The 12,930-nt window shown below is 37.2% G+C and overlaps 1 protein-coding gene and 1 long non-coding RNA gene across 3 annotated transcripts; both read right to left on the bottom strand.

Annotated features, from left to right (window-relative positions):
- Positions 1-350: 350 nt before the first annotated feature.
- Positions 351-4,748, bottom strand: LOC119980310 (putative disease resistance protein At3g14460). 2 transcript variants are annotated; one of them, XR_005463849.1, is made up of 3 exons: positions 965-4,748; positions 775-862; positions 351-625 (listed from the first exon to the last, which is right to left on the bottom strand). XR_005463849.1 is itself a non-coding variant. In XM_038822963.1 (2 exons), the coding sequence occupies exon 1, from the start codon at positions 4,741-4,743 to the stop codon at positions 1,009-1,011; it is 3,735 nt and encodes a 1,244-aa protein (XP_038678891.1). In that variant the 5' UTR covers positions 4,744-4,748; the 3' UTR covers positions 668-862; positions 965-1,008. The 2 variants fall into 2 exon arrangements, 1 of the variants encoding a protein (XP_038678891.1); XM_038822963.1 differs by lacking the exon at positions 351-625 and having other exon boundaries at positions 668-862.
- A 5,948-nt stretch (positions 4,749-10,696) lies between these two features.
- LOC119980311 lies at positions 10,697-11,308 on the bottom strand. The gene is made up of 3 exons (XR_005463850.1): positions 11,182-11,308; positions 10,992-11,079; positions 10,697-10,846 (listed from the first exon to the last, which is right to left on the bottom strand). It is a non-coding gene; the product is annotated as an uncharacterized LOC119980311 (long non-coding RNA).
- Positions 11,309-12,930: the final 1,622 nt, after the last annotated feature.

Here is a 12,930-nt window from a genome sequence, read left to right as displayed (position 1 = left end):
TAGGTCTACAAATATTTCAGATATGAATTTTGAGGATTCTTCTGTACAAGTAATGTCGTTCATTTTGATCAGATTTTTTTGTTGATACTCATGTTCTCAAGTGTTCTATCACTGTCAGATCACCAGACTTCCCAACCTTCTGCTCTGTCAACTGCCTCTCCGCTCTGTCTCGCCCACCCTATGGATTTTGAGGATTCATCTTTGCACCTTTCATCTTACATGCACAATTACCTTTGCCTGATTTACTTCCAGTTACCTTCTCCGTTTCTCAAGACCATAACAAATTCAATTGACTTTTCAATGCATACAGAGCTCAATGTCTGATTGTGAACGCTTAAAAGTTGTTGAAATTGGTTTCGAGCCTCCTTTTAAGTCTTTAAAACATTACAATGTGCACAGCAGAGTAGTGAATTATGAACTATACATGGACCTCACCCAATCTCTGTTGACCACTCATTCAATATCAATATAAGATGTAAGAACATACCCAAAAAAAGAAGGAAAAAAAAAAGAAAAAGAAGGCATCTAATAATGTTCAGCAACAAAAAAACCGACTTAGTCCGCTACCATTTTGCATCAATATCCACTTTTTGATAAAACGACCTCAGAAAACTCGTTCAGCGACCTGAAAGGTATGTATGGATATAAAAAGCATATGGTAAGAGAATTCAAATTGGCAGTGAAATTACAAAGCATATCTAGCAACTATGAATTAGTTAGTAGATTCACGTAAACAAGAAAAAACAAAATGTAGTGTTTGGTGGGTGGCCAGACCTGCAGGACTTCTTAAATTCTGATTGACTATGATTTATTACTTGTCTTGTATGATCAAAGAGACCCAGTTGGCGTAAAATCTGAAGCTCTGCAAGATAACAAAGTATAATTACTTTGGCAAGAGTTATAAAAGTAGAAGGAATAAAGTGATAAAGGTGAAGCAGGATATGTTAAAGGAAGTGTTACTCACATATTGAAAATGGACTACAAATAATAGCACCACTGATTATCTTCTCAATCATAATAGCTGACGCTTAATCCCTTTCTTCCCTTAAGTAGTTTTTTTTTTAGGAGCGGACAACCAGAGATTTCTATTATTGCAAGAGAGAGAGGCAGGGCTTCCTTTGGCAGGGATCGGAGCTTGGGGCAGCCTCCGATATGTAAAAATTTAAGAGAGGTGAGCATTTGGAGTCCCATGGACACAGATTCTAGACTCGTGAAATATCCTATACGGAGATATTTCAGAGAGGTGGGAAGCCAACAACAATTATCATCTGGAAATGATACCACATCTGCAGTTACAGGACATCCACCATTGACTGTAAGTATCTCAAGACAGGATAGCATGCCTAATCCCCACTCTGCTATTGGCTGCCTCAGATTTTGGCATTCTTCTATATGAAGGTGTTGAAGACTGGTGCTGCGGAAGCCCATTTCTGGGAAGGACTCTAAAGCAGGACAACGACATATGTACAGAGACCTGAGACTTGGCAAACAGTTAATGGAGGGCAATGCTTTTAGGTTATCGTCATCCAAAACTCTAATACTTTCAAGTGCCGTGTTCTTCTCTGAAATAGCTGATTCCAATTGCATACAAATAGGACCCCTTATTGTAAGGAATTTAAGAGCAGCAGGAAATTTGCCGGCTGGAAAGGAGGTAGGCCCCTGACATCCCGCAATCTCCAATTGCTCGAGATGAGACTCAGACTGAGCCTGGTTTGTGTTGTCATCTTGCACCATCAATCCATCCGGTAGAGACAATAGATTTCCACAAGCCCTGATTGTCAATTTCCTTAATGAGGTAGGAAACTGGAAGTTTCTTTCGAAGTACTTGAGAGAAGAACAATCTTCAATATTTAGTTCTTCGAGAAGGCTTTCCCTTCCATCTCTAGTGTTTATCATCGGGAAACACTCGAGAGCATCACAAAAGCTAACTCTAATGCATTTTAGACTGCATGGCAATCCACTTGGAAAATTCCAAATCAGTTTAGGACAATAATATATCCTAAGCTCCTGAAGATTAGGAAATCCTTCACCACCCATATTGCCATGAGACCACTCCCTCCACGCTGACATACGACCAATTTCCAACCTCTCTAGCGATTGAAATGGCACAATGACATTCCCATAGAACTCCACACCTATGGTTTTCACCGCCTCCAATCCAATTATGCGTAGCTCTTTGAGTAAGCAAAGATGCCCAAGTGGTGGTAAGAGTTTGGTCTCTTTACAATCCCTCAGAGTTAAGGAAACCAATTTAGAAAACAAATGAATATTATTAATCCAAGATGGGAATTCAGCATCACAGTAGGATGAAATGGTAAGCCTCTTCAAGTTTTGATGAGGTTCAAGTGATTCAAGCATCGACATGTCATTCCTTCCATGACCAATACTCCATTTTAATTCCAATTCTTCAAGGCCTTGTTTCCCCTTTAAATTTGCTGACTTTGCATCTTGTACATTTTCAAGCCCTCGAATAGATAAACTGCCGCGAAGATTATTCAAGTTCTTGAGTTCAGCAATTGTAGTTCCATGGCCTTCTTTCACAATAAACTTGGATAAAGTCTGAAGATTGGTCAACATACCAATGCCAGATGGAAACTTTCGTAACTTAAATGTCTCAAAAATATCAAGATGTCGTAAGTTCACCAGATTTCTAATTTTATCTGGCAACTTCTTGAGGAAATGACAATAACACAATAGCAAAGTTTGCAAATTAAAGAGACTACTCACTGACTCTGGAAGCTGTTGAATATATGTCTGAGATAAGTTGATGTATCGTAGGTGTATCAAATCTCCAATTGAATTCGGTAGCTTTGTTATTTCTGGAATAGTAAGAGATAGCACCCTTGCGCATTTTGATTGTGCCAATAACTTGTACAGCATCTTGCATTCATAGCCTCTCCAGTCAGGCAAATAACCTCTTCGCCAAATTGGAAAACCCACAATTGTTCTCAACCTCTTCATTCGAGTATAGATTTCATACTCTTGCGAGTCAATATCTTTGAGACAGGAAAAAGATGCATGACGGACCTTTTGATATAGTATAGTTGACATATCATCCTCTAACATAGCCTCATCATTATAACAAATTTCTCTTGCAATAGTTTGAGCAAGATCACTTATAAGATCATGCATCACAAATACTGATATCCTACTATATTTCGATGGCTCAAAGAATAGTCCTCGATAAGGGTATGGGAAGAGCAATTTATTAATGACCGACGACTGAAATAATGACCTTGATACCAAATCCTCAAAGTATTCAATTCCCAAGTCCTCCATTAGCTTCCCTCCATGGGGATAGTGCAAGAAACCTTCTGCCATCCATAGCGAAACCAACTCATCCCTATCAAATTCATAATCCTTGGGGAATATTGCACAATAAACAAAACATCGCTTTAAATGAGAAGGGAGATCATTGTAGCTCAATTTTAGAGTCGGATGGACACTATTGCTCGTTTCTCGGGAATTCCACAATTTGTTTCTCAATACACGTTCCCACTCCTCACGGCTTCGTTTATTGCGCAAGAGACCTCCCAATACTTTTGCAGCCAATGGAAGTCCGTTACACCTTTTCGCCAATTCCAGACCAATATCCTTTAGATCTAAGTGTGCATCAAAGCTTTGTGCAGCCAAAGCATGGTGAGCCAATAAGAACAAGCACTCTTCATCTGGCAACTCCTTCACATGATAGGCATGGACATCAGCAGTGATCGGTGCAGCATTTTTCTTACGAGTGGTGACAACTATTTTGCTACTACTTGCTGCAGAAATGAAAGGTGCACGTAGTAGATCCCATTGATTGTAATCCTCTTCCCAGACATCATCTAGGATGAGCAAAAATTTCTTTTGAGATAATTTCTTTTTCAATGTTTCTTGAAGTGAATTCAAATTAAGATCTTTTAAATCACGGACCTCTGGAGCTACATACCATAGAATTGTTCTCGTTAAGTAGATAACATCAAAATTTTCAGAAACACATATCCATATCTTGATGTCAAAATAGTCTTGCACAGCAGAATCATTGTAGACTAACTTTGCTAAAGTAGTCTTACCAATTCCTCCCATCCCTAATATAGGGATCACAGAAATGGAATTGTCACCACCTTCTCCATTGCATAACAGCATCTTAGTAATAGCTTCCTTGTCATCATTCCTGCCATAAATTTCCGACTCATCTACCAAAGAAGTTGTCGAAGTTGTCGGTGGCCTTTCCTTCAGCTGCTTCGATCTCGTCCCATTAACAAGCATTCTCAAATTGAGAGTCTGCTTCTGCCATGCATTAATACGTTGTAATCTTTTAGTAATGTCTTTTATCCTGGATGCCATCTTAATGTTGAACCCAAAAGAAATGAAACGAGTGGGGATGAACTTTCGCAGCTTGTTTGTGCTTCCCTGAGAATCTTCCATCACCTTGCGCTTCAAAGCTTCGGTGTTGAACTCATCCAACACATCTTCGATGTCATAGGTCAGATCTCGAAACTCATCAAGCCATATTTTCACTGCAGAATTCGCCATTTGCGTGTCTTCAGCATCATCAAGCAAAGAGCTTATTTCGGCCAGCATCATCTCCCAATCCTTGAGGTCACCAAGGATTTTCTCCCGCCGGGCAAAGATGTTGAGTTCATGAGAGGTCAGCCTTTCAATGAGTGGTTGAACAGAAGCCGAGAGGAGTGCTCCTCCAACACCAATAGCGATCTCCATTGTAACAGAAGAAACGGCAAAAGAGTACTTTTCATCCCTCATCTATTGGTCGGGTTTCATTTTTGTCCCTTACCTTTTTTTTTTCCCTTTTTCGTCCCCCAACTATGGAAAAGTACCATGTTTATCCCTCGAATAAATCCGGCCATTGAAAAATCTTACGTGGCATCATATTGTTCGTCAGATCAGGTTTTTCCCAACCTCAATCTCACTTAAAAGGACGAAAATGATACTTTTCAATAGTTGAGGGACGCAAATGGGAGAAAAAAAAGCTTAGGGACAAAAATGAAACTCGTCCCATAATTAAGGGACGAAAAGTATCTTTTTGCCCTGAAGAAACACAAAATAGTAGCTAGGGAGAATGAAGTTTCAAAAGACAAATCTCTCAAAAGTAATTAAGGTCCTCTTGTGGTTGTATGTATCTTTGGCGTGCCCTTTATGTTATTTTCCTTTCTTCTTTGTCGTTTCGCTGAAAAAAAAAAAAAAGAAGCCATGACTTTGTTACATTTTACACTGTTTTGATGAGATTCCGAGAAATTACAGCAAAAGCCAGCTAGAAGTCAATGCATTCAATTTGAAGTGTATAAATTTTTTTGATAATTTTAAATTAAGTTAAATATTAGGATATTGCAAGTAATACTTTTAATTCATTAATACTATAATAATCTAGTTATTTAATCACATATCTAAGGCATCTTTTCCTCCTCCTCTATTCTCCCCTTTTTTAGTATTTTCTTTTAGTTTGTTGATGCTCTAATGAATAAGGATACGGGTAGATCAGCTTTGTTCATGGTCGGTTCCCGATGATATCCGATGGAATACGGTGTTGTCCAGGGGTGACTGATTTTGTGTTTATATTTTTCTATTTTAGTTCTATTGATTGTAAATTTGTAATCTATCTTTATTGCGGTTCGAGTACTTATAAACCTCAATTTCTCTTACCTAATTTTTTGTGTAAATGAATACAATTAGGTCTGTGATCTTATTTTAGAAAAATTTAGTTATTTAATCTATAAATTTGTTAATTAGTAATTACACTTAACAAAGTTTGTTGCAAATGGTAAGCCCAACAATTCATTTAATGTGTAACGGATTTAAAAATATAATCCTCCATACACTGATCGACTGATATAAGTTTGGGTATAAATAATATCTTTTACAGTGTAACATTTTGATGGTTACTCACTTTTTCACATTTCCATCGGTAGTTAGACAGAGACTTTTTATAGTCTCTGGACTGAACCACATCTTTAAGGCTAGTTTGAGTTTATATTGAATGGTCCATAACTTTCATGTTTTTGTTTTACATTTAATTTGATTTTTTTTGGTATAAAAAATATAACATTGCCCTTGTAAATCCAATCAAAATACATCTACGATTTTTTTTAAGAACAAAAATATGTAGCAAATGCCGCTCATGTCTTTTGACTTGTCTAGTATCTTGTGCTGTCGTAAAAGTAAGAGCAGTTGCAGCAAATAAAGAAGACAGAATGCAAGAAACAAATTGTATGAATCAATAATAAATTGTTTGGTGAATGAATATTGACTGGATAGTTGTATTCTTCTCCAACAGCAGCTATAGATGGAGATACAAAATATACCCCAATCTTAATTCTAATCGAATTATTATCACTTTTTTATTGTAACTATTGTTCATTATTTTTATTTTTTAAGTGTTATATCCATGGAATGTCAGTAATAGAAAGAATTTGGATTGATTTCACAAAAATTAAGCTTAAAAAAAACAATATGTGGCCTACAATTACAATCCTATTTAATACGTTAGGTCACGAGTCATATCCCATTGGAATATAATAATTCTCAAAAAGGAAAAAAGAAAAGGAAAAAACCAATGATATGATAGAAACGCGGCAATAGTACATTAAACGCGTAACACGATAAGTGTTGGGATTATTGACTCACATATCTCCACACTAAATAGTTTATTGTCCGCTTTTGACTTAGGTTCACACGAATTTGTTCATGAGTTTCTATCTAAAAAATCTCATACTAATGTAGATATTATCCACATTTATAAATCTACTATTTTTTTAATTTAAATTTGATTCGTGAATTTTATTGCTTTCTTATGCGATTAAGAATACAAAATAATATCATTCACAATAACACATTTTGATAGCTACTTATTTTTTGGCATTTCCATTGCCAGTAGACAGACATTAGTGGAAGGAGACTTTTCAAGTCTTGGACCACAGTAGAATTGGTATTTCTTTCTTTTTCTGGACAATGGAAACAGACTTTTCTAGTGGAAAATCTGGAACACAGCTGTGGTCGGTCATGTTTTCATACTATAGAGTATAAAGCGAGGACCTACCCACTCTGACCATAAAATGTACACCAATGAATTATGAGAACTCGCATCATGGAGACTCTTAACTTCTAACATATATGGATTAATGAGAGGTCATTAGTAGAAAGAATTTGGATTGATTTCACAAAAGATAAGCTTAAAAATAATTATAAAAAAAGAAAAGAAAAGATGTGACCTACAATCCTATAAGATTACTTTGGCCTTTCCATTGGTAGATGGTGGATACCACATATTTGACTAACGCTCCAATCTGGTAATACATACAAAGAGAGGGTTGTCGCAAACGCGTGAAATGATGAACAAACATAAATAATCCAATTACCCGTATCGTGCTCAGAATCCAATTCCGGAAACAAATCTACTTGATTCCCATAACAACAATCCAAGAAAACCCATACTAAACAATTAATTTGAAACCAAAGGCGACTACAAATTTTCATCCTAATATTTAAGAATTTTTTGATACAAGAGGACCTTTTTTTGTCTTTCCCATACACACAAACACACTTAACATCTCGCGCAAGAGTACAAAAATATAAGGCAACTCGTCAGTAATTATACAGACTTGCCTTCCATTTTATTATATTACATAAATAGATAGATGGATAGATATAGATGTTTCTCAACCTCAAATGGGAGAGAGAATGAGGTTCAAAAGACAAATCTTGCAAGATAAGCTTCTCCTGTATATCTTATTGGTTTTTTCTATGTTATTTTCCTTTCTTCCTTGTCATTTTGCTTGGAAAAAAGGGCCATGACTTCTTCTTTGATTCTTTTGCTGAGGTTCCACGAAATTACAGCAAAAGCCAGTGATTAAGTCGATGCATCAATTGGTGCTTTTGAAGTTGACGGTAGGAATGATAATGGGTTGGGTTCGAGTAGGATACACTCATATCGGCCCTTTACCTAGAAATATCCAAGTCCCCCATATTCGCATCCATAAGGATGTCCACTAAAAATCCTAAAAATATATTAGCAACAATATTTGAACTGATGATCCATATTCAACAGTTTTTTGATATCAACAGGAAACTAAATCACCATTTATATGGTTTCTTTATTTTTATTTAAATTTAATTCGTGAAGTTTATTGCTTTGGGATTACGCGGTTGAGCATGTAACTAATATCATTCACCGAAACATCATTCCCAACAGGTAGTTATTCTAGCTATTGAGTTGGACGGAGCCAGTTATCAAAGTTGTTTAGTTGAATGCACAGGATACAAATGAATTCATAGACTATACATATCCCATATAATACGTATAAAATCTTGCACGTATAACTCAATAATTATAATAATTGATATACCAATTATTTAAATCTTTATCATTATTAATTGACTGCTTACTTTTTGACATTTCCATTGGTAGTATCCAGTCTCTGGAATGGACCACATCTTTGATAGAGAGAGGTTTAACGCGTGAAATGATATGTCGAGTCGTTATAACTTATAATACAACGAATATGGATTAACATATATGGATTAACAAAATGTCAGTAATAGAAAGAATTTGTAATTATTTCACAAAAAATGAGCTTAAAAGATATGGAGTTGGGCTTTGGTGGTCATGGGCTGAACAATATTTTTTTGAGATGGGCTTAAACATTACGTATAGGCCCAATCTCATACTGTTTGTTTAATTGTGCTAATGTACTTTATCTATGCTCGATAAATCTGATATTTTATGAATTGTTGTGCAGTCTCATCAACAGCAAGCTGATGCAAGTTTCGGATTAGCCCGGCCTCGTTGAGGGGCTTGGGCCATGCCTGCATCCTGCCAGCTGGAATGTTAAAGTATGATTGATGCGCTATCTGTGATTGTCAGGCAAGGGTGCAGGCGTAGAGAACCAAGGTGGACTGGCGTGGATGTATTTGCTCTAATGAACAATAAAATTGATCCATTCCACCATACTTGGTTCTAAGCTTCTTTTCATCTTTGAACAATGGTGAAGAAGCGCAAGGGTTTATCAGATCCTTTGTTTTGTCAGAGCTTTCTGCTCTGTTTCCATAACGATGAAGAATGAAACCCGAGAGACTTAGCAGAGCTGGTAATGTAAAATCTCACCAGAAATGAAGGTATACCCTGTTCGCTTGGTCATTTTTTTCTGCGGAAGCTACATTTTTTCTCTGAATAATTAAAGAGGCATTGATTGTATCTTGTACTGTCGTAACAGGAATAGTATCATACGTGGTCGAGCTGTGGGGTTCTAATTTTGAGCTGCAATTCCTCTTCCAAAATAATGTTAAATTATGGTTTTCCTTTCTTTGAAAATGACATTAGGGTTTCGGTTTTATTGTATAGGTTTTTGGGCTTAGAAACGAAAAATTGTTGGTTCAGATGGTTAAGTTAGACGTTTGAACCTCTTAACGTATATATTTGGGAGGTTGCAAGTTCTAACACCCATTTTGGCCGATTAGTTATTATTTTTGCATTGAATTGTGGCCCAGGACTTAACCAACCAATGTAGTTTGTGGGTATTGCATGTGACCTGTGGATTTACCATTGGGGTGGAGTTTAGTGGGCGGTGCTTTTGGTGGGTAAAAGGTTAGGGCTTAGAAGATGTGCTTGTTTCTTGATGCAAGGCAGCGTGCAGAGGAACAAGCCTTGAAGTTTATGGACAAATGGGAGTAGTGTTAACTGGTTGTTTTATTTCTTATTGTCTTTATTGGGCTTTCTTGTGGGCTTCCTGTAAGCTTTTATCTGTTAGCTAGTCAGCCCATGTTTTGGTTCTTATTTATTGTAAACACTTGAAGTGTACTGGGAGATAATTTTTAATGAGAAGGTTTCGACCTAATTTCCCAAAATCGATGTTCTTGACGAACAACGAGTTTGGCTGCCTATTTCTCCTGGGGATTCTGTGACTAAATAGGGATATAGAAGACTATCCTCTCTGGCATTCAGTGTGAATCAACAGATTGGTAGTAATTTGAGTCTTGTTGTGGTTTTAGCTTCATCATTTCTTGATTTTCATGTTGTTTTCACCGTTGGTTATTTTTTGAGTAAGAATAATGGCTGGCTTTTTTGGCTCTAATTGCTCTGGAAATAGCTAGTATGTTGTTCAAACATTGTTTGTCCCTGCTCTTTTTTCTTTTTTAGGTAATCGAGAATTACCCAACAAAACATGATTACCCGAATAGTTATGTTAATTCTAAACTATGGTATGCTTTATACTGGCGACAATAATGATTAAGCCGAAATCCATGTGAGAAATAATGTTGAAACTCTTAAGGTGAGAGTTAATTTGCAGCCTCCCACTTTACCAAAGCTTATTTGTTTTGTTTGGCCTACTCATCATGTTCTCAAGTGTTCCATCACTGTCAGATCACCCGACTCCCCAACCTTCTGCTCTGTCAACTGCCTCTCCGCTCTGTCTCGCCCACCCTATGAATTTTGAGGATTCATCTTGCACCTTGCATCTTACATGGACACTTACCTTGCCTGATTTACTTCCGATTACCTTCTCGGTTTCTCAAGACCATAACAAATTCAATTGACTTTTCAATGCATACAGAGCTCAATGCCTGATTGTGATCGCTTAAAAGTTGTTGAAATTGGTTCGATCCTCCTTTTCAATTGTCTAAAACATTAAAATGTGCACAGCAGAGTAGTGAATTATGAACTATACATGGACCTCACCCAATCTTTTGACCAGTCATTCAATAACAATATAAGAAGTAAGAACATACCCAAAAAAAAAAGAAAAAAAAAGGCATCTAATAATGTTCAGCAACAAAAACACCGACTTAGTCCACTACCAATTTGCATCAATATCCACTTTTTGATAAAACGACCTCAGAAAACTCGTTCAGCGACCTGAAAGGTATGGATATAAAAAGCATATGGTAAGAGAATTCAAATTGGCAGTGAAATTACAAAGCATATCTAGCAACTATGAATTAGTTAGTAGATTCACGTAAACAAGAAAAAACAAAATGTAGTGTTTGGTGGGTGGCCAGACCTGCAGGACTTCTTAAATTCTGATTGACTATGATTTATTACTTGTCTTGTATGATCAAAGAGACCCAGTTGGCGTAAAATCTGAAGCTCTGCAAGATAACAAAGTATAATTACTTTGGCAAGAGTTATAAAAGTAGAAGGAATAAAGTGATAAAGGTGAAGCAGGATATGTTAAAGGAAGTGTTACTCACATATTGAAAATGGACTACAAATAATAGCACCACTGATTATCTTCTCAATCATAATAGCTGACGCTTAATCCCTTTCTTCCCTTAAGTAGTTTTTTTTTTAGGAGCGGACAACCAGAGATTTCTATTTTTGCAAGAGAGAGAGGCAGGGCTCCCTTTGGCAGGGATCGGAGCTCGGGGCAGTCTTCGATAGATAAATATTCAAGAGAGGTGAGCATTTGGAGACCCATGGACAGAGATTCCAGACTCACGAAATCACTTATGTTGAGCTCTTTCAGAGAGTTGGGAAGCCAAGAACAATTATCATCTGGAAATGATACCACATCTGCAGTTGCAGGACATCTACCATCTACTTCAAGTGTCTCAAGAGAGGATAGCATGCCCAATCCCCACTCTGCTATTGGCTGCCTCAGATTATGGCATTCTTCTATTTGAAGGTGTTGAAGACTGGTGCTGCGGAAGCCCATTTCTGGGAAGGACTCTAAAGCAGGACAACCACATATGTGCAGAGACCTGAGACTTGGCAAACAGTTAATGGAGGGCAATGCTTTTAGGTTATCGTCATCCGAAACTTCAATTGTTTCAAGTGCCGAGTTCTTCTCTGAAATTGCTGATACAAATAGAACCCACAATTATAAGGAATTCAAGAGCAGCAGGAAATTTGCCGGCCAGAAAGGAGGTAGGCCCCTGACATCCCACAATCTCCAATTCCTCGAGATGAGACTCAGACTGAGACTGGTTTGTGTTGTCATCTTGCACCATCAATCCATCCGGTAGAGACAATAGATTTCCACAATTCCTGATTGTCAATTTCCTTAATGAGGTAGGAAACTTGAAGTTTCTTTCGAAGTACTTGAGACAAGAGCAATCTTCAATATGTAGTTCTTCGAGAAGGCTTTCCCTTCCATCTCTAGTGTTTATCATCGGGAAACACTCGAGAGCATCACAATTTTTAACTTTAATGGATTTTAGACTGCAGGGCAATCCACTTGGAAAATTCCAAATCAGTGTAGGACAACCATATAACCTAAGCTCTTGAAGATTTGGGAATCCTTCACCACCCATATTGCCATGAGACCACTCCCTCCACTCTGACATACCACCAATTTCCAACCTCTCTAGCGATGGAAATGGCACAATGACATTCCCATAGAACTCCACACCTATGGTTTTCACCGCCTCCAATCCAATTATGCGTAGCTCTTTGAGTAAGCAAAGATACCCAAGTGGTGGTAAGAGTTTGGTCTCTTCACAATTTCTCGCAAGTGCACAAGAGTCTACGAACAGTACAATGTATGCAAGTACGAGGTCGATCCCACAGAGACTAGTTAATCTAATTAATGTACCTAACTTGATGAATGCTTCAGAAATTGTGATGAATGAGAATATGTATGATGTAATTAAACTAAACTAACAAATGAGTTAAAATTCAGATTTTTGTGATATCAATATGAGAAGAACACTAGGGCAATGATTTCACCTAGTACTCTTATCACAAGCATTCAACTAACAAACACACAATTATGGTTCCGATTCAAGGGTTGATTCTTTCTTAAATATGTTGGTTCGTTCGTTTGCGGTGCCAACAAATATTATTAACAATGGATTAATCCTGTTCGGTTCGCAGTTTTTAACCCAAGACTAACAACTCATTACGATCTAAAGAACTATAACAACCAATCAATCCCCTAAACCTTGTTCATGGCAGTCGACAATTGATTTCCTTAATTTCAGTTCCACTAAGACATGTGA

This window comes from Tripterygium wilfordii, chromosome 16 (genome assembly GCF_013401445.1).
Source record: "Tripterygium wilfordii isolate XIE 37 chromosome 16, ASM1340144v1, whole genome shotgun sequence".
Taxonomy (NCBI): Eukaryota; Viridiplantae; Streptophyta; class Magnoliopsida; order Celastrales; family Celastraceae; genus Tripterygium; species Tripterygium wilfordii.
This window is presented reverse-complemented; position numbering and strand designations above follow the sequence as displayed.